At 41.0% G+C, this 21,249-nt stretch overlaps 1 protein-coding gene across 1 annotated transcript in view; it reads left to right on the forward strand.

The window, feature by feature from the left end:
• The first annotated feature begins 565 nt into the window (after window positions 1-565).
• The window catches only part of LOC126282321 (uncharacterized), a 176,970-nt gene continuing 156,286 nt past the window's right edge, over window positions 566-21,249 (forward strand). The window contains exon 1 of the mRNA XM_049981978.1: window positions 566-774. Within this exon, the coding sequence (XP_049837935.1) occupies window positions 566-774 (209 nt within the window). The remainder of the gene's footprint in view (window positions 775-21,249) is intronic.

The following is a 21,249-nucleotide window of genomic DNA, read 5'->3' on the forward strand; positions in this document are numbered from 1 at the left end:
ATTCAGAAGGATGTAGGTTGCAGTAGGTAATGGGAGATGAAGAAGTTTACAAAGGATAGAGTAGCACGGAGAGCTGCATCAAACCAGTCTCTGGACTGAAGACCATAACAGGAGCATGTGACCTTAGAGACGGTATCTTCTACTTCTATGATCTGAAAGCTTAAAATATTGGCACCGCCAAGGGGCCACAGAATTTTTTATTCGACATAAATTTTTGACAAACCTGGATCTTAACAGACGAACGACAAAGCGATTCCATATATATTTCGTTTTTATCCATTAAGGTATAGAAAAAAAGTCATTGATTCAATGTAAACAATGTGGAGTACTTCCCTGGCACTAGTACAGTAAATGACTGGAGACTTCGCTGCAGAGTTTGTCGCTACCTGCGGATGTTGTAACGCGATGCGCACACAACACGGGCGGCGATCACCAACTGCTCGCAGTCCCCCCTGTGCAGCGCGCGGCCACATTTCAGGAACTATGCCGGCCGGTGTCCGCGGCAGGACGCTCCCCAAGCACTTGCGGGTGAGCCGTATCGGGGAGGAGGGGACGGCCAGTTATTATGCGGAGCAGTAATAACTTTGCGTTCCCGGCATTCCACAGCAGCGCGGCGCTCATCTGCGGCGGGCCGGCGCTCCCCTGGGGTGGAATGGCGACCCGGCCAGGACCAGCCCTCGCGCCGCGTGGGAGTGCCATTAATACCCCTAATGCCGCCATTAAACGTCTGCGGCAGCCGCAGCGGGCGATCCCGCCGGGCGCACTGTTCGTTCGGTATTTGATCCAGTAGGACCAACTTGCCGCCGGAATCCAGAGACTCGCTCCCAACTCCCAAAATGCCGGTAAGATGTCGGTGAGGCTGTAGGTGTACTTTATGAATGCACTCAGTTAAGCGTGTGAAGACAATGTTGTCCGAAATTACAATGGTTGTAATGCTGAAGTTTTGATAGCGCTCTGTTACTCATTGTTATTCTAAATCCATATATTAAACACACTTGTTATGAAGATGAGTACCTCTTCATTCTGTTTCCGTAAAAACATCAGAGAAACCATTATTCTTGTACCAGTTGGGCAACAGCACCCGTAATCGTCAGCAGCGCTTTAGGGCACAGTATCTGCTTCTGGAGTGTAACGAGCATTTAATAACCAGAAACGACTTACTTGTTATTTACTGTATGTATTTTAGTCACCTTAGATTTCTTTCGTATCTTTGTACCCAGTAGCCACAATTGCACGTTTTAACTACTGTGTATTGTTTATTTCCGCTATTTGCATCGTGAAAGGTGTTTGTTTCCGTGTGAGCAGTCAGTTTCTGATGTCGAACTTATTAGTTGGGCAGCAGCACATCAGAGCACAGCGTTTCGTTAGCGAATTGTGACATGCTTCTAGGCTTCTAGAGATAAATTACACGCAACACACACACACACACACACACACACACACACACACATACATACCAATTATCTCGCACACCTAAAATAACTTTTTTGCGTTGAATGAAAAATTGTTGGCGAATTGTGACTTGCTTCTAGGCTTCTAGAGATAAATTACACACACACACACACACACACACACACACACACAAGTGCACACACACACACATCCCAATTATCTCGCACACCCAAAATAACTTTCTTGCGTATAATGAAAAATTGTTTCAGTCAAAGTTTTAACGTCATTGGGTAGTTGCTGGGGCGTATGTTTTATGAATCCCCACAAATGCAGGATGTCGTTGGTAAGAAGTTAAATTTTTATAAATGGTAGCATGTACATTTTATTCAAGAACACACTCACCAAGCGCTATTCAAAAATTATCTACGAAACAAGTAGCTATGGAATTATAAGTAATACACGAATTCTATAATTGAAATATCGTTTCAGTGCATTTTATTAATTAAATCGTTTAATCTCTTCAAGGCGCATATGAACATTTTGCAGATTACCAGTAAACATTGAATGAAACACTGTACAGTAATTGGGTCGTGTTACTGTACAGTACCGTATTACAGTACTTATGACAAGGCGGAAGCGACGAGACCTTTTACTGTGATAGTATCACAACATGAAAAACAGAGTGCGTACGTTACATAATCAGAATGGTTACTGGTTCAAATGGCTCTGAGCACTATGGTACTTAACATCTGAGGTTATTAGTCCCCTAGAACTTAGAACTACTTAAACCTAACTAACCTAAGGACTCACACACATCAATGCCCTAGACAGGATTCGAACCTGCGACCGTAGCGGTCGCGCGGTTCCAGACTGAAGCGCCTAGAACCGCTCGGCCAGAAAGGTTACTATTGGCATTCATACATAGGGCCACTCTGTGCATGAAGGACGCCCTACATCGTGCTTCTACTTCCTCTGTAACGGCTGTACAAACATCAGTAATGCGTTGTCGCGTGTCCTCTGGTGTTTTTGCAACATTTTGGTAGACGGCATTCTTGACTGCTCACCACAGAAAAAACATCCAACCCTGTAAGAAGCGGAGATCGAGGAGGCCAACTAAATGGCGCACCAAAACCTACTCACCTATCATGTATTTAGAGTTCAGTATTCGTTGTGCTCGTAAGGCATTACGTGCAACGCATCCATCATGCTGAAACCACATGAACCGTCCTCTGAATCAGAGCTACGGTTTCCAAGAGAACGGGAAGATGTATCTAAAAAATCAGAGATATTTTCTACCATTTTGGTTGCCACTTACGACGAAAGGTTCGATAATAGTATCTTCAGTAATTCCGCACCAAACGTTAACGTTCCGTGGACGTTGATACTGTACATGTCGGAGACGTCGTCGGCTGTCGATGGGCCAATAATGCATATTTCTCATATTGGCAATTCATTTGTTGAAGAATGAGAGCTCGTCTGTGAAAAGAACATCTGAGAAGAAATTAGGACTAGCCACAAGTTGTTGCTGAGCCCACTGACAAATTAAACGCTGTTGTTGAAGACATTTTCATGAAGTTCTTGGTGTAAACAAACATGGTAAGGATGGAATTTATGACGTTGCGGTATACGAAGTGCACTTGATTTCGAGACACCTACTTCATGTTGAAATCATCGTGTGACGAGCACAACGATCTCGGCAACTTCGTCCGTTGGTATTCTACAACAGTGTCGAGGGCATGTATTTGACCTTCCCCTTTCACATACACGAGAAACGACACGACCAAACATCCAGCGATAACTTGTCAGGGAATCGTCTCCGGTGATTGTGCCGGAACAGATTTTCGCCAACCTACAGCAAATAACAGTACAGATATGTACAGTACAGTACAAGATAGACAAAATAATAATCATAATGTTCTCAGACAGTACTGCACATAAAAACACAAGTTACTAAATTATTTCCTACCAAAGTACTTTCTCCATAGATCAGCAGCATTTCTACCTTAAAGTCATGTGTCTATATCATACACATTTACACAACAAAAATTGTATTCACAAAGTGTCCTACCACCGTTACTGATTCACTGTAATGCAAGACTGCACTGGCATGCAGTGTATACACGCTAAAGCAACAACAAAAGAGGCATATGAAGGGTGGAGAGGAATACTTGTGTACTCGTCGAATCAGATCGTAGGTCTTAAGAAGAAGAGTCAGTGTATAAGCTGCAAACTGTTATCTACCTGGCTATCGTTTTAACCCTTTCTGTCATGGCGTCATCATATAAGGACATACTAAATAAATCCTTAGTATATTAAAATTCGTTAAATTTTCCTTTTTGGGATTGTTGTCCTCATAGTGTCACAAGCAGAGCGTTTATTTGAGAACGATGTCGACATCTCCTGTCAATCTCTGGTACCACAAGACAAAACTGAATGCGCACAGTTCCATGGACGATTCCCAGTAATCTTTATACCTTTCATCAGCCGGTTAATGTCTTCTGAGTTTAGGTAAAAACTTTATTTGTGTCTAGAAAGGTGCAGTATTGAAGGTAAAAACTAAAAGTGTCTTTCAGAATGAAAGGTAAGTGGCATATTTATAACTTTATACATGTCTCCAAATGAGGACATTGTGATTGAAAGGTTGTAACAGAATAGAAATTTAGGACATTATTTCGCTGTCTTTTTGGTCATCTTACGGTGATTTCAAAATGCCCCGAGTGTAAGACAGACGAAGGCTACTTACAAAAGAAGAAGCTCCTTAATTCATCTGAAATTCACGATTTATCCGATGATCCTGGCGATAATTTTGAACAAGACGTTTTATATCATACGGTATATTGTAAGCTGAGTAGCCTAAACGCAAAGCCCGCTAACTGCGTGATAAGTGACACTGAGAGTATCACAAACCACTCTTCGCATCCAAATGACAATGCTTTGGCAGCGAGAATGTACGAATTTGTTACAGCGCAGTTAGTAAGTCTGATTGTTCATGTGTTTTGCGTCAGGACATGGCAGGGTGACAGCCACTCCTATTGGGCATTTAGCGGGCTTTGAAAGCGAAGACAATATGCAGTTAGCGGTTTTTGAAACAGAACACGACTTTCGACAGCCATGTTTGTTCATGCAATTGATATTGCGTATGTAAATGCATGGACGGAGTACAAGAAAAACACATCAGAATTAGATTTTCCTAAAAATGAGAAACTTGACTTACTTCACTATAGGGCGAGTGTGGTCAAAGTACTGACAAGATTAGATAAGCCAGCTGCCAGGAAAAGAGGGCGTTTCACTAGTGAGAGTCTGATGCCATCTCCAAGTACTTCAAAACGAGTCAATGTTCGTTTGGACGACGTTGGGCGTCTTCCAGTGGCCAATGATAAAAAAATCATTTGACAGGTGCAAGAATCCGGGTTGCAAAGGCAAAACGAAATTTTATTGTGTAAAATGTAACATTCACTTATATATGGATGGAAAAAATTATTTCTGTGATTATCATTCTTCACAAGGGTAAAACCATAGCTTATGTATCTAATCATTAAGTAAGCTTAGTGTAATTTATATATTTTGATGAAATAAAATCAGCTAAACTACTTTGAGTTTTCGTCTTATACTGCACCCAGTTGAACGCAATGTTCTCATTTGTGGACGCTTTGTACCCCCTCTTGGGAGGCAACCGGACGGCAAAGCCATAATTTTTTTCAGGGAAAAATAATTTTTGACCTTAAGGGTTAATTATTTAACGACGAAATCGAGAAATCGATATACTTTTGCATCATGTCTTGCAGTATGTGGTTGACCTGTTTCATAAGCTAAGCTTCGATTTGTAATTGCAGCATTTATCCTGCACTTATGAAGAAGGAAATGTACTATTGCACCATGGTTGCATTGAAAATAGACTTTAGTATGGCCACATGTCGCTTTGGTCAAGCGTTACCAGACTTAGGAAGTGGTGGAATAGACCGAGATGAATGTATAATAGGAACATTGATATAATTAGCTATCTCACTTTAAGATAACACAACTCCTTTTGAGTAATATAATGGCTGCCTTTAACATGATTAAACTCCACTATTAAGAAAGACCAACTTTTACTAGACGTCACGTGTGTAAACTCCAAAAAGAACGACCACCAATGACAGTTGTGTGTATGTTGTTGTATGCTGATACTGTGCATATCTGAATTTCTCGCTAACAATCTGAAAACTCTGACTTCTAAATTTCGAATATAGAGTCTAATCTAGAATCAGCATAGTTACCCAACTTTTGAACATGAACTTATACATGTGATTCATTTTCAGGAATGTGATTCTAATTAATCTGACATGCATCTTACTACAAATTAGATCGACATAAAAAGAATGATACCCAAGAATACTCCGAATGACTGACTGTAACGCAACTGAAATGTCCTCTTTTACAAGAAAAGCAACTCTTAAATTAACGTGAGCTCCCTCCGCTATACACCGTTGGGTGGCTTGCGGACTATAAATGTAGATGTAGAACTGAAACTGGTCCTAACATTCTGTCAATATGTGCATTTAGGCACTACAACAAATTTTTACCTTGTAAGGAATAACTTGACTCTGCTCTGGCTATAATAAAGACAATGAGATGAAATAACTCACTGCATGGCAGTTTGCCTTTTGACCCTTAATTTTTTTTAATCGCTGTTTCAACAAACTAGTTTTCGATTTTGTCTTCAAAAGTATTAATTACTGACCACGCAAAAGCGCAAGGTGTGACAGTGCAAATCTTATCAAACGCATTTCTCTTTGAACGGTAGGGATACGCTTTGTGGAATATTTGTAAAAGGAAAAAGGAAGTACTTGGAAACTATGTTCATGCATCTTAATGACACAAAAGTTAGCTTAAACTAATATGAACAATAAACATTATCTTGCTCTGCATGGTAATGCACCATAATTTCTGCTTCTATAAAATATTTCTATTATAAAATTTGTGTTCTTGGACTGCTAATGCAATGCTATTTAACTAAATTACATGGGGAAGGCTAACTAGAATACTGTACACAATATTGATATTTCTTCCTGGCTACTAAGACATGTATATTATTAGACGCAAATTAAATCTCTACAAAACCATACTTATTGAACTCGTGCTTGCAGCTAGCAAACTCAAAATAAATTACTTTTTTCTGAAATGCTGTCTTTTTATACAGTGATCTTAAAAATCGTTTTTCATTCTCATTACACGTCATGGAACATCTCAAATAGAAACCTCTGTGTGGCACTTCGCCTATCAAAGTTGCACATTCTGCCATGATACAACATCCTATCTCCACGACTCAACAACAACTACTGCTCAGATCGACTGTTACCTACTTGCTTGCCCGCACTCTCCTTAATAGTGCAACTTCTGCAAACCAGAGAGCGTGTATCGCTCATTTGTTCAGCATGGGAAGATGTTTAAAGTGGCAACATTCCTAATAAACTGATCATTTTTACTGTATTTGCATTCAAACGTGCACCAAGTGCTAACATACCTGTGATTTACTATAATTTCACTTAATGCCAATATGATTCGCATTGTCAAATAATACCCCACCCAATGCATAGGATAGGTTGGCAATGTCATGATCTCCTCACCCTCCAAACACTGCCAGCTGAATAGGTAAGTGCACTGTCTGCTTTATTTTCCTTGAATTACTGGAGTAATGCGTGTCTTGCATTCACGTATGTGTCAGCACCATAGCATTACGCATATCTATAAACTACCGTAGAGAGATTTTACAACAATGATGCCACGCTGCTTCCCAACTCTACGAGACAGCATTATGCCTACTGATACTTGCAAAATATCATCTCATGACCACAAAACAACGCGGGTCAACTTCAGTATGTGTATAAAGGCTTATTAGGCTAAATGTGCCACTAATGTTTTCTGCTCTGTTATCATTGTTGTCTATAATATTGACAAATTGTGCTCACACTTACTGTACATTATGTACAGGGTGTTTCAGAAATGACCGGTATATTTGAAACGGCAATACAAACTAAACGAGCAGCGATAGAAATGCATCGTTTGTTGCAATATGCTTGGGGCAACAGTACATTTTTAGGCAGACAAACTTTCGAAATTACAGTAGTTACAATTGTCAACAACAGATGGCGCTGCGGTCTGGGAAACTCTATAGTACGATATTTTCCACATATCCACGATGCGTAGCAATAATATGGTGTAGTCTCCGAATGAAATTACCCGAAACCTTTGACAACGTGTCTGGCGGAATGGCTTCATATGCAGATGAGATGTACTGCTTCAGCAGTTCAATTGTTTCTGGATTCTGGCGGTACACCTGCTCTTTCAAGTTTCCCCCCCGAAGAAAGAAGTCACAGGGGTTCATGTCTGGCGAATAGGGAGGCCAATCCACGCCGACTCCTGTATGTTTCGGATAGCCCAAAGCAATCACACGATCATCGAAATATTCATTCAGGAAATTAAAGACGTCGGCCGTGCGATGTGGCCGAGCACCATCTTGCATAAACCACGAGGTGTTCGCAGTGTTGTCTAAGGCAGTTTGTACCGCCACGAATTCACGAAGAATGTCCAGATAGCGTGATGCAGTAATCGTTTCAGATCTGGAAAATGGGCCAATGATTCCTCTGGAAGAAATGGCGGCCCAGACCAGTACTTCTTGAGGATGCAGGGACGATGGGACTGCCACATGGGGCTTTTCGGTTCCCCATATGCGCCAGTTCTGTTTCTTGACGAAGCCGTCCACGTAAAAATAAGCTTCGTCAGTAAACCAAATGTTGCCCACATGCATATCGCCGTCATCAATCCTGTGCACTATATCGTTAGCGAATGTCTCTCGTGCAGCAATGGTAGCAGCGCTGAGGGGTTGCCGCATTTGAATTTTGTATGGATAGAGGTGTAAACTCTGGCGCATGAGACGATACGTGTACGTTGGCGTCATTTGGACCGCAGCTGCAACACGGCGAACGGAAACCCGAGGCCGCTGTTGGATCACCTGCTGCACTAGCTGCGTGTTGTCCTCTGTGGTTGCCGTACGCGGTCGCCCTACCTTTCCAGCATGTTCATCCGTCACGTTCCCAGTCTGTTGAAATTTTTCAAACAGATCCTTTATTGTATCGCTTTTCGGTCCTTTGGTTACATTAAACCTCCATTGAAAACTTCGTCTTGTTGCAACAACACTGTGCTCTAGGCGGCGGAATTCCAACACCAGAAAAATCTTCTGTTCTAACGAATAAACCATGTTGTCCGCAGCACACTTGCACATTGTGAACAGCACATGCTTACAGCAGATAGACGACGTACAGAATGGCGCACCCACAGACTGCGTTGTCTTCTATATCTTTCACATCACTTGCAGCGCCATCTGTTGTTGAAAATTGTAACTACTGTAATTTCGAAAGTTTGTCCGCCTGAAAATTTACTGTTGCCCCAAGCATATTGCAACAAACGGTGTATTTCTATCGCAGCTCGTTTAGTTTTCATTGCCGTTTCAAATATACCGGTCATTTTTGAAACACCCTGTATATTTCTTGATAGCAACTTGTTCTTTCAGAAACCCTGCTGGTCACATTACAAACAGAGATTTTTCTTTTTGCATCTGCACGTACATTGACTGAGACAGATTCTTCTCACCACTGTGACACTAACGATCAGAAAGCAGTTTTCATCGGACTGGCAAGAGAAAAGATCGAAACCATTTGAAATCAAACAGTCACTACGCACTAATTCATCCCACAATTCGAGGAGTACCATGGTTTAACAGGGCACAATAATCGAGGAGATACACAACAGATACCGCAGCTGAAATTTAATCATTTGAAGTACAAAAAACATCTCTATCAAATTAACCTAAGCGCTACACCTCTATGTGTCTGCGGAGAGGAAGAAAATTCGAACCATATATTCCTCCAGTGTCCTCGGAGTACATATCACATCAATATTCTTACAAGTAATCTGTTTTAGCGTTGAGTCATCGGTTCCGAAGCAGCCCCCAGACCTTATTAGCAACCAACGGCATAGTAGCGAATAAAATACTGCACGAGCTCGTAAACAGCACCGATAAACACATGAGTTCCCTGTGCTTGCAATCTAAAGCTGAGGGTAATTAGAAGTCAGGAGAAGATCAAAGCACAATTAACTGACTCTATATCCACTTAGGAATGTTTGCGACGCTCAGCCTATAAACTATGTCACAGTGCTACACCCATACGTACGTGTCTGAAATAAATATCTATACATATGCCTGCAATACCCACATCTGGTTATTACTTGCATATACTGTTCTAATTATCTATCACGTTGGTACCTGTAGACCTGCAGAAATATTCGATGCAAAAAACATTTTATTGCTAGTTTAGATAAATAGTCATTAATATGGGATGAATTAGGAAAATCCCAAATCTGTTCCATAAGCGTTTCATCAGTTTTTTATTCTGTTACCAGCAAGATGTATATAGCATACTACCGCTGTATATCTTGTGTTACATTTACGTCTTGTTTATTAGTTCAGTACACTGGGAATGTAAAATCTGTTTTATGTCAGGATTTGTCCTTTGTGAAGATTATGTACCAGGGTACGATATAACTTAATGCATACTTTGTACTGTGAAAACAAACTGTATAATTGAATTTCCAGTGTTAATACGGTTGTATGGACACGTACAAAAGCTAATAAATTAAAAAAATAAATGCATCGACTGAGTGTTTACAGTTCTTTGACTACTAATAAAACGTAGGCTACAGACGGCTGACCGAAACTATTTCTGTGCTTACAGAACGCTTCCCTAAATAACGATAAAATGACGAAGCTCTTCCCATGGTTCAGATGGCTCTGAGCACTATGGGACTCGACTGCTGTGGTCATTAGTCCCCTAGAACTTAGAACTACTTAAACCTAACTAACCTAAGGACATCACACACATCCATGCCCGAGGCAGGATTCGAACCTGCGACCGTAGCAGTCGCACGGCTCCGGACTGCGCGCCTAGAACCGCGAGACCACCGCGGCCGGCGCTCTTCCCATCTCTCTGTTTTTGACAGTAAGTTGTTTGGACATGTACATGTAACACGGGACTGGTTTACCATCACCACAGTAAAAATAGGCTTCCGTCATTAAATCTCACATCTATCAGTCAAACTGGTAACTGTGCAAGGCTGACGAACAAATAACGTATGTATGCATACAACACACCACAGTATCTGAAACGTGTTATGTATGTGATAAACAGTTATTGATTGAACTGAATATAACAGGTAACCGCAGGTATTTTTACGATTGCATACTGACATTAGCGTTGCGTGGTGGAGCTGTAGCACAACTGCACATATGAAGGGCTTATTTCAATTTTTGTACAAGTCCACTTTTGTTCATTCTGAGATACAGAGTCCTAAAGCTAAATGAGCGCTGAAAAATCTGCAGTTGAGATACCAGAAATATTCAAGCATATGGTTTCTTGCCAGAGATGAGCCTTTCTTTCTGTTTGTTTGTACCATTAATGTCAGAAGCATTACAGACAGAAAATTGGAGGTAATGGACTTGTACCACTATTGAAAGAAGCCCTTCATATAATGTTTTGTGTTGTGGTATTTTAAAATAACCCATAGAAAAGCGACGTCATGCTTCAAATGGCTCTGAGCACTATGGGACTTAACATCCTTGGTCATCAATCCCCAAGAACTTAGAACTACTTAAAACTAACTAACCTAAGGACATCACACACATCCATGCCCGAGGCAGGATTCGAACCTGCGACCATAGTGGTCACGCGGTTCCAGACTGAAGCGCCTAGAACCGCACGGTGACACCGGCCGGCAGCGACGTCATGGTCATGTGCTTAGTATATAGCCTCTTCATAGGTAATGCGGTATATCTTCTCTGCATTTTGACACCTTTAGCTACCTATATCTTTAGCACGAAGACAATCGGGCGTCTAGAGACACATAGCTATTGATTGCATTCCTCTTGTTGGATTTTGTCCATATTCTTAACACTAGCAAAGAATATCGCATCAAAGGTGGTGCTTTTGATGGTGATAGTAACCGCAAATAATAAACATGTTTCCTAGCAGAATAATCTTACCCAATCTCGACTCTATAGCAAGTATCCGATAACAGTAACGTAGTTCATGAATTGATTACCACGAATACGAACTTGCACAATGGATAGCCACTCATCAACTCATTACAGCCATTAAAAAAGGTGTATTAAGAAACTCACACTCACGTAAAGCGTGTATATCTCATACTGCAGATGGGGAAACCATCACTGTCAAATCGTTTACTATCGATACTTTTGCAAGAAAATGAAGAAACTCGTAAGGTAATCCAGCATTACTTCTACATCTACATCAACATCTATATCTTTACCCAGTAAACCACTGTGAGGTGCATGGCAGAGGTTTAAGTCCCACTGTGCCAGTTACTAGGGTTTCTTCTCGTTCCATTCACGTATTGAGCGTGAGAAGAATGATTGTTTGAATGCCTCTGTGCTTGCAGTAATTATTCTAATCTTATGCTCACGATCCCTATGTGAGTGATGCGTAGGGGATTGTAGTATATTCCTAGAGCTATCATTTAAAGCCGGGTGATGAAATTTTGATAAGAGACTTTCTCGGAATAGTTTATATCTGTCTTCAGGAGTCTCCCAGTTCAGTTCCTTCAGTATCTCTGTGGCACACCCCCATGGATGAAACAAACCTCTGACCCAGCTGCCCTTCTCTGTATACGTTCAATATGCCATTTACTCCTACTTCGTACGGGTCCCACACACTAAAGCAATATAGAACTAATCGCATGAGTGACCTGTAAGCAGTCTCCTTTGTAGACTGATTTTACTTCCCACAATTCTACCAATAAACTGAAGTCTGACACCTGCTTTACCCACATCTGATCCTATGTGATCATTCCGTTTCATATCCCTGTATTTGTATGCGTTGGCCGATTCCAGCAGTGATCCACTGATACCATAGACATAGCATACTGTGTTTTCTCGTTTTGGGAAATGCACAGTTTTACATTTCTGAACATTTAAAAGAAGTTGCCAATCTCTGCACCACTTTGAAATCTTATGAAGATCTGGCTGAGTATTTGTACAGCTTCTTTCAGACAGCACTTCATAGATAAGTGTTCATCTCCAGAAAGTCTGACGTCACTATTAATGTTGTCTGCAAGTTCACTGATATACAATATGAACAGTAAAGGTACCAAACACATTTGCCTGGGGCAAACGTGAAGTGATTTGTACATCTGATGATGTTTATTTATTTATCGTATGGCAATACATATAAAAAGATTACAAAATTGCTACTCGACAACATTTAATCACAACATAAGATAACCAGAACAACAGATACATATGAATTTCAAGGTCTTTCATGTATTTTATAACATCACTCGTCGCTGTAAGAAAAGTTTGAAGCTGACTCTCCATTCCAGAAAACATGCTGCGACCTCGCTACCAAAATGTCCTCGGTCCAGTCACAAATTTCGCTTGATACCCGACATGATCGTACTTTTGACAACAAGCGTAGGTGAAGTACTGAGTCTTCGAAATCAAGAAGTACTGCATATACTTGATCCAAAGCTTTCACTACGACATGTGAGAAAAGTGCAAGTTTGGTTTCACATGAGCGGTGCTTTCGGAAGCCATGCTGGCTGGCATTGAGATCATTCTGTTCAAGATACCTCATTATGTTCGAGCTCAGAATACGTTCTAAGATTCTAAAATAACTCTATATCAAGGATACTGGACGGTAGTTTTGTGTATCACTTCTACTATCATTCATGTAGCTAGGTGTGACTTTTGCTTTTTTGCAAGAACTGGGCGCGGTTTTTTGTGCGAGGGATCTACGACAGATTGTACCTACTTGCAAGAGCAGCTCACACAGACGCAGTTCAGTGTAGAATCTGACAGGGATTCAATTGGGTGTTGGAGCTTTGTTCAGTTTTAACAATTTCAGCTGTTCCTCAATATCATTGACACTAATACTTATTTCATTCATCTTTTCAGAGGTACGAGGATTAAACTGGAGCAGTTCTCCTGGGTTTCACTTTTTACAGAAACATTTGAAAATAGAGTTGAGATTTTCGGGTTTTGTTTTGCTACCCTCAGTTTTAGTTGCTGCGTCATTCACTAGGGACTGGACACTAACTTTGTTACTACTAACGGCCTTTACATATGACCAGAATTTTTTGGATTTTCGGAACCGTCATTTGACAATATTCTGCCACAGTAATCACTGAAGACATCAGACATAGCTCTCTTGACAGCCAAATGCGTTTCATTCAGCATCTCTCCATCTATAACACTACACTTTGTTTTAAACTTGTTATGTAGTAGTCCCTCTTTCTTTAGAAGTTTCTGTACAGTGACTGTACACCATGGAGGTTCCCTGCAATTATGAACTGTTTTATTGTCTACATACCTATGCAGTGCCTAGTCAACCATTATTTTAAATCTGTGCCTTAGTTCCTCCACACGCTCCTTTCCTGTGCTGAAAATTTCAAGTTTCTCATTGAGATATGACACTTCTGATCTTTTAACTAGTTTACTGAACGTACGTGTATAAGGGCCACTATCAGTTCCAGTTGTCCTCTGCACTTTGCTAATTATTGTTGCAACAAATGCGTCATGGTCAGTGACACAAGTTTCGATGTGGACATCCTCAGAGAGGTCACGTCTATTTGTTGCCATTAGATCCAATATATTTCCATCTTGAGTGGTGTTCCTAACTACCTGCTCTAGGTAGTTTCCAGAGAAGGCCTTTAGTAATGTTTTACAGGATGTCTTATCACGCCCACAACTAACAAAACTCTATTTAATTGTTGGATGAATAAAGTCTCCACTGATGATTACAGTATGATTTAGGAACTTACGTACAAGTGAAATAAGGTTTTCTCTAAAGTTTTCGGTTGCACAAGGAGATGAGTCAGCTGGGCGACAGAAGGATCCAGTTATCATTTTATGTGCACCTCTGATACTGAGTCTTGCTCAAACAATCTCACATGCAGCTTCAACTTCTGTCTCGTGGCTTTGTGTCTTTTGCCTACTGCGACAAGTACACATCCTCAATTTCACATTTGCCTACCCTTTTCCCAGAAAATCTCACTGCTGTCAGCTTCAGGTTTCAACCAGCTTTCTATACCTAGTATTATATTCGCTTCACTGCTTTTCATGAGCGCTTGAAATTCTGGCACTTTGTTGTGATTGATTCGGTAGTTTACCATTAAAATTTTAATTCTCCCACCTGTGGAAGGTATTTCTTTCGATCTTACTTCCGGGTTTCCTATAGCTATCGTTATCTGGATTAGATGGAAAGTCACTTAATCTAAAAAGAACATTGTGTACATCCCACACACAGACAGCCTCTGACGTGTAGTGCGCACCTGATCCATTTAGAGGGACCCTACAGTTCTCAACCCTAAGGCACGAGTCCAGGGTCTCAGACTAGCTTGTCACAGAGCCCTCGAAGTCTCTCGTTCAGTCCTTCCACTCGACTCAGAAGCACTATCAGCTCTGCAGACAATGCTGGAAATTGTGAGCTTCGTTGAAACTCCATGCACAAGGCTGGTTTCTTCAACCTTCTCTTCCAGTCGCTTGAAAGACCCAAGTATGACCTCAGAGCCCAGACGGCAGGAGCTACAATCTCCAGCTGGTTGCATCCTGTTCACTCAATGGTTGCTGGAATAGCCTCTTCATCATGTTGAATGAAGACCCCAGGCGTACACGCTGAGTGCACTTGGATTCCTTACCTCCGTTACCGCCATTTTCCTACGGAGTACCATCATTTCCCAAACGTTTGAAGTGCCAACGGTTAATAGACCCTCGTCTTACGCGGTTGGCTCCTCCTGACACTGTAGAAAATAGGTATCCCCAAAACAGGTGAAATGAGTCCCACTGGCTCAGTTTTAGTTTCAGTGAAAACCTCAGACTTGTTGGTTAGAGTGATAGGTGCTACACTCTGAGTCCTCCCGTATCTCTGGCAGCCCTATAAATGAGCCTAGACGTACCACTGACACACCACTCGCAGTACATTCTGCGTAGGAGACATGATCCATTGAAGAGGATAGTATTTGAGGTACCTCAGGTACCTGCATCACACGCACACGACTCTCAGAAGCTCATCCAATACACCAATTCGCACCAACTGTCAATCGTTTGACAGGGCGATTTCCAGCTGCTTACATACATCAACGAACTCATCCCGTGTTTGAGAACAGAATTCACAATAGGGCTGCGTTTTGGCTGGTGCAATGTATTACAATGCAGTGAACAAAGAACTTTAAATTAAACACAATGAAAATCTTTTAATCTGTTGAGCTTAATAGTTGCTAATTGCCTAAAAGAACTGAAGCAATTATATAAAATAAAATTTGTCTTAAAGCAACATAAAAAACTGTGGTAAAAATTACTAGTTTCGTAAAATGTTCTGAGATTAATTATAGTTCGTTAACAAGTTAGAATTAATTGACGATAAATACAGAGAATATATAGCGCTACGCTCTTTAAGGAAAAACTAGATGTAACACAATATGTAAGTTAGAGTATCCGCTATAGTAACTAAGTCACACAACCCAATCTACAGTCTGCTCGTAAACTACGCAAAGGACAATAGTAGCTTCCGAAAGCTATCAATAACGCACGTTTATTTACGCCGATATACAACAAAATTCAAGGCTGATATATTATTTGACAGAACTGCGAACCACAAACTCTGATTTTCTATGAATTAAGTTACATATCCAGAACGCTTCTACTGGCATCTTACGAAGATATAGTTTTGTAATCACCCGAAAATTCTAACATGTTTTCTATTTCCCACGTATATATGCAGTGAAATTAGAGAATGACTGTTTTGAACGAGGATAGACATACTGTTCTCAAAAACTTTAAAAGAGCCCAATTAAGTTTAAGCCTATAATTGACGGTAACAGTACGAGTTTATTGCGGAACTTGTGTATGTTCGAAATTCGACAATATGTCACAATTCAAACGGATATTGGAACCAATAATAAAATATTATGCAGAAGCTACATAGACAGTAAAATATGCGAATCTAGAACAAATCAACAGACGAATCTTATACGAGCGGTCTCACACAGTGGAAAATTCCCAAGTCGGCGCATTGCACCGATTTTTCGCTTGCTCTTCCTGCGCACTCTTATCGGCTGGCGCGCCGAAGAACACCGCAGAGTGAGTTTATCGCGGACTAAACTGCTAAAATGTGCAACACCAGCAAAATACGTCTTCTGCCTGTTGCAGGTTACAATGGTACTTGGAGAAATTACCATTTAAGCCAAGAATGGTATCACACCTTAAATGAATATAAATACAGTTTAATGCCTACAACAAACAGAAAGGTCCTGATAGTATCATACCACAAGATCAGTATCAAACATATGATACATGTCTTATAGTTTATTTAGAGGTTAATTTTGAGAGGCGACAATATAAGTGTTGAATACATAATGTCTGTAATACGTTGAATGTAAGACATTTAGGGAATATTCCGTGGGTACTTGAAGGAACATAGACGTGTTAAAAACTTAAATACCCAGTGAAAGGCCTTAATAACTTTAACCTGAGTGCGTAGCAGGTATGATTCTGGTACTAATTTCCGTAAAATATTCACCTTCTTGTACAATTTTGTGATCCCTGAATGAACAACAACGCAGTAATGCAAATTGTAATATTAGGCAGCAAACACACTTTCATAACATACGAAAAGATCTCAAGGAGTCTTTAGCATGTGCTAAAGTACCACAAAACTGCAACCAAACGTGCAACCATTCTGACACAAACTGTAGATGTAATGGAGTCTTCTCTTACAGAGAAACTGCCGATGTATACTGCTCCCTTTATTGCCTAACAACTAATAGCAACAAACGTAAATCACAATAGAGCCACCTCTCCATGTGTTTATGATTACAACACATCTGGAATTTCTCTAATACTCAATATTCCATCTCATGAAAACAGTTTATGATACTACTAGCAAATCTGAAAATGCTTCGCAGTTAATATGTATACTGTCAGTGCAGCAAATTACGCTCATCATAAGTATGACTGGGCTGTGTCGAGCTGTGCGCTGCAAACGTGCTGGTCCTTTCGCAATCGCAGCGTCCTCATCACTTGGCAACCTCTACCTCACTGCTACGCCTAGTCGAAGAGGACATCCTAATGTCGTACCAGAAAGTTGGATCAGACACTCTCGCGTTCTACGACATTCCTCTCAACAGCGAGTAGTTGCCTTCCGCAATGTTCGCACATGAATTAACACTGCACTGACACATGATGTCAGGCATTGTCGGTGGATCACGATAGCAAATATCCTTCAACTTTCCCCACAGAAAGAACTCACGGGACGTCAGATCCGGTGAACGTGCGGGCCATGGTATGGTCCTTCGACGACCAATCCACCTGTCATGAAATATGCTATCAATACCGCTTCAACCGCACGCGAGCTATGTGCCGGACATCCATCATGTTGGAAGTACACCGCCATTCTGTCATGCAGTGAAACGTCTTATAGTAACATCGGTACAACATTACGTAGGAAATCAGCATACATTTAGATTGCCATCGATAAAATGGGGACCCGCCAGGGTCGCTGATGTTCCACTTGTCGCAGCTATCGTGGATTTTCCATTGCCCAGTAGTGCATATTACGCCGGTTTACGTTACCGCTGTTGGTGAATGACGCTTCAAGCGCTAAGTAGAAAGCATGCAAAAAATCTGTCATCATCCCGTAATTTCTCTTGTGGCAGAACTGTACATGACGTTCAAAGTTGTCGCCATGCAATTCCTGGTGCTTAGAAATATGGTACGGTTGCAATTGATGTTGATGTAGCATTGTCAACACCGACGTTTTTTAAAATCCCCGATTCTCGTGTAATTTGTCTGCTACTGATATGCGGATTAGCCGCGATAGCAGCTAAAACACCTACTTGGGCATCATCGTTTGTTGCAGGTCGAGGCTAACGTTTCACATGTGACTGAACACTTCCTGTTTCCTTAAATAACGTCACTATCCGGCAAACGGTCTGGACACTTGAATGATGTCGTCCAGGATACCGAGCAGTATACATAGCACTCGCCCGTTGGTTATTTTGATCACAATAGCCATACATCAACACGATATCGACCTTTTCCGCAATTGGTAAACGGTCCATTTTAACACCGGTAATGTCTCACGAAGCAAAAATCGTCCGCACTGGCGTAATGTTACGTGATACCACGTACTTATACGTTTGTGACTATTACAGCGCCATCTGTCACAAAGCGAACAAAGTGGTCCAACTAAAACATTCATATTTCTTTACGTACTACACGAATATGTAATATGAAATGGAGGTTCCTATTAAAAAAAAAGAAACGCAGTTGATATCCGTTTGACCAATGGCAGCCCCACCTAGCTGGCCAACCACAGCGCCATCTGGTTTCCTCCTTCAAGTTAGAGCAGTTTCGTTCTTTGTATTTTTTCGTTTGTTGCTTATTTCGTGAGATATTTGGCCAGGTCACTATCAATGGACTAATTTACTTGTAGGTAACATAGTTTTTAAATAAATTGGGCTATAGCTTTTCCAGGCATTTTGCAACATCATTAATCGTCGACTGATCCTGATATAGTAGCCTAGATTAATTCTGCAGGCAGCGCGTTCCAATAGCAGCCCTCGCATCGACTACTAACGTGAATAGAGGTTAAACGAGCAAATGTAGTTTGTACATAAAGTGAAACGTCCCCTTAGAAAAATTATACATAACTGTGCTTAAACTGACACACAATATTTTTAGTGCAACGCAATCTGACTTTCAAAAATCCCTACAAAAGAATGGCCCTGACTAACATTAACCTATACCTTTCACAGATCACTTACCTCACCAAAAATCTTCGTTACTCGAACTACTGCAATACAGCGAGTGCCACTACTGCCAGCTAAAAAACAGATTCAAACTACGAAGGCACTAACTACTGATAGACATAGTTAGCGAATGAAAGATTTTAATAGAGAACAAACAATGTATTTACCTTAATAGTCGTAATATATATAGCAGTTCATGACATCCATTCTTAAAAATTTCAAAACTCCGCCATCACTCTCCCCACATCCACCACTGCTTGCGGCTCACCTCCAACTGCGCAACGCTACGCGCTGTTAACATCCAGCTGCCCAACACTACAATGGCGAGTATTACAACAATGCCAACCAGCCACTGACTGCACACAGCACAGCCAGTGACTTTCATACAGAGCCCTTCGTGGCGTTACCACTATAAAAAACCTAAACAGCGTACTTACATAGCCCCCACGCTCCCCACAAAAAATTTTACAGATTGTTTTGGGCAGTGGCGAATACAGATTTGAAAAATTTTTTCATAATTACAATAACAAAGATATCAAATGCACACATTTATTGACACAATGTTGGTCAAAAGCTAAAATCTTCTCACAGTCCATAAAGACAGTCCTGATCGTTCATCACAGTAAAATAGCAGTGTTTTTGCTCAATGTCTGAGCAGTAAAAGAAAATGCACATGGAAGTAGTGGATTTCCATGCAGTCTTGAAGAAGTAGTGTTGTCCTTCCAACAGAAAGACAGTGCTGACTCTTGACATGCTGACAGGTAATGGGCCACAGCAGAGCAAACCCACAGCAGAGTCAGTCGAAGTGTTGAAGAATGTTGGTAGGTAGGTCATCACAGAGCAGACCCACTGTAGGCCTGGTAGAGAGTACGGTATTGGTGGGCCACTAGAGGTGCAGACCCACTGCAGTCCTTGTATAAACAATGGTATTGGTGAGTCATCAAAGGTGTAGACCCACTGTAGTGCTTGCAGAGATGGCTACGAGCCAACTGTTGCGACTGTGTAGGTGCACAATCACCATCGAAGAGTCTTGTGGAGAATATAGCAAGTCTGTAAACCACCACTTGTCCACTCACAGAGAATTTGTTTGAAATGTCCTTAGAACCAGCAAAGCTGAATTATTAACACACGTGCAGACACTATCAGTCCCTACTTCTCACATATTGTCCATACACTATGACCAACAGAAACTTGTGCAGTGAAATGTAATTTACAAGTTACTTAATTTGATTAACTGGTGTCAATTACAATTTTATAACATGAGAATACAATAACAAAGGTACAAAATATATCATTAAAGAACATAATAGTACAGATAACATTTGCAGTAATACAGGCTTTACAAAAGAATCGAAATAACAAATACATCAGTGTTACAAAAATTACGACACAAGTACATACATAAAAGATCAGAATAACTTTTGAAACATCAACTTCACACATGAGCAGCAGAACAAAACAGAATAAATAATGTGCAAACACCTTTACAAAGTAAATAACATGTTATTAATGCAAATTATATTTGCGGATAACAGTATTCCTCATCATAGTGAATGTAGCTTAGCATTAGAAGAGAAAAAATTCTATGAAACAGCACACAAAGACAGGAAGAAAATAAATACACAAGGGTACACAAACACATAGTGTCATAACACAAAAGGAAAGGACAGGGTTTGTTTTCAGGGTAACATTTGGTACTGCAGTCCAACCCAAAACTTGATTCCATAGATCGTCCACCGGGCGAGGTGGCGCAGTGGTTAGCACACTGGACTCGCATTCGGGAGGACGACGGGTCAATCCCGTCTCTGGCCATCCTGATTTAGGTTTTCCGTTATTTCCCTAAATCGCTTCAGGCAAATGCCGGGATGGTTCCTTTGAAAGGGCACGGCCGATTTCCTTCCCAATCCTTCCCTAACCCGAGCTTACGCTCCGTCTCTAATGACCTCGTTGTCGACGGGACGTTAAACACTAACCACCACCACCACCATACATCGTCCCCCT

Source organism: Schistocerca gregaria, chromosome 7 (assembly GCF_023897955.1).
Source record: "Schistocerca gregaria isolate iqSchGreg1 chromosome 7, iqSchGreg1.2, whole genome shotgun sequence".
NCBI classification, from domain to species: domain Eukaryota; kingdom Metazoa; phylum Arthropoda; class Insecta; order Orthoptera; family Acrididae; genus Schistocerca; species Schistocerca gregaria.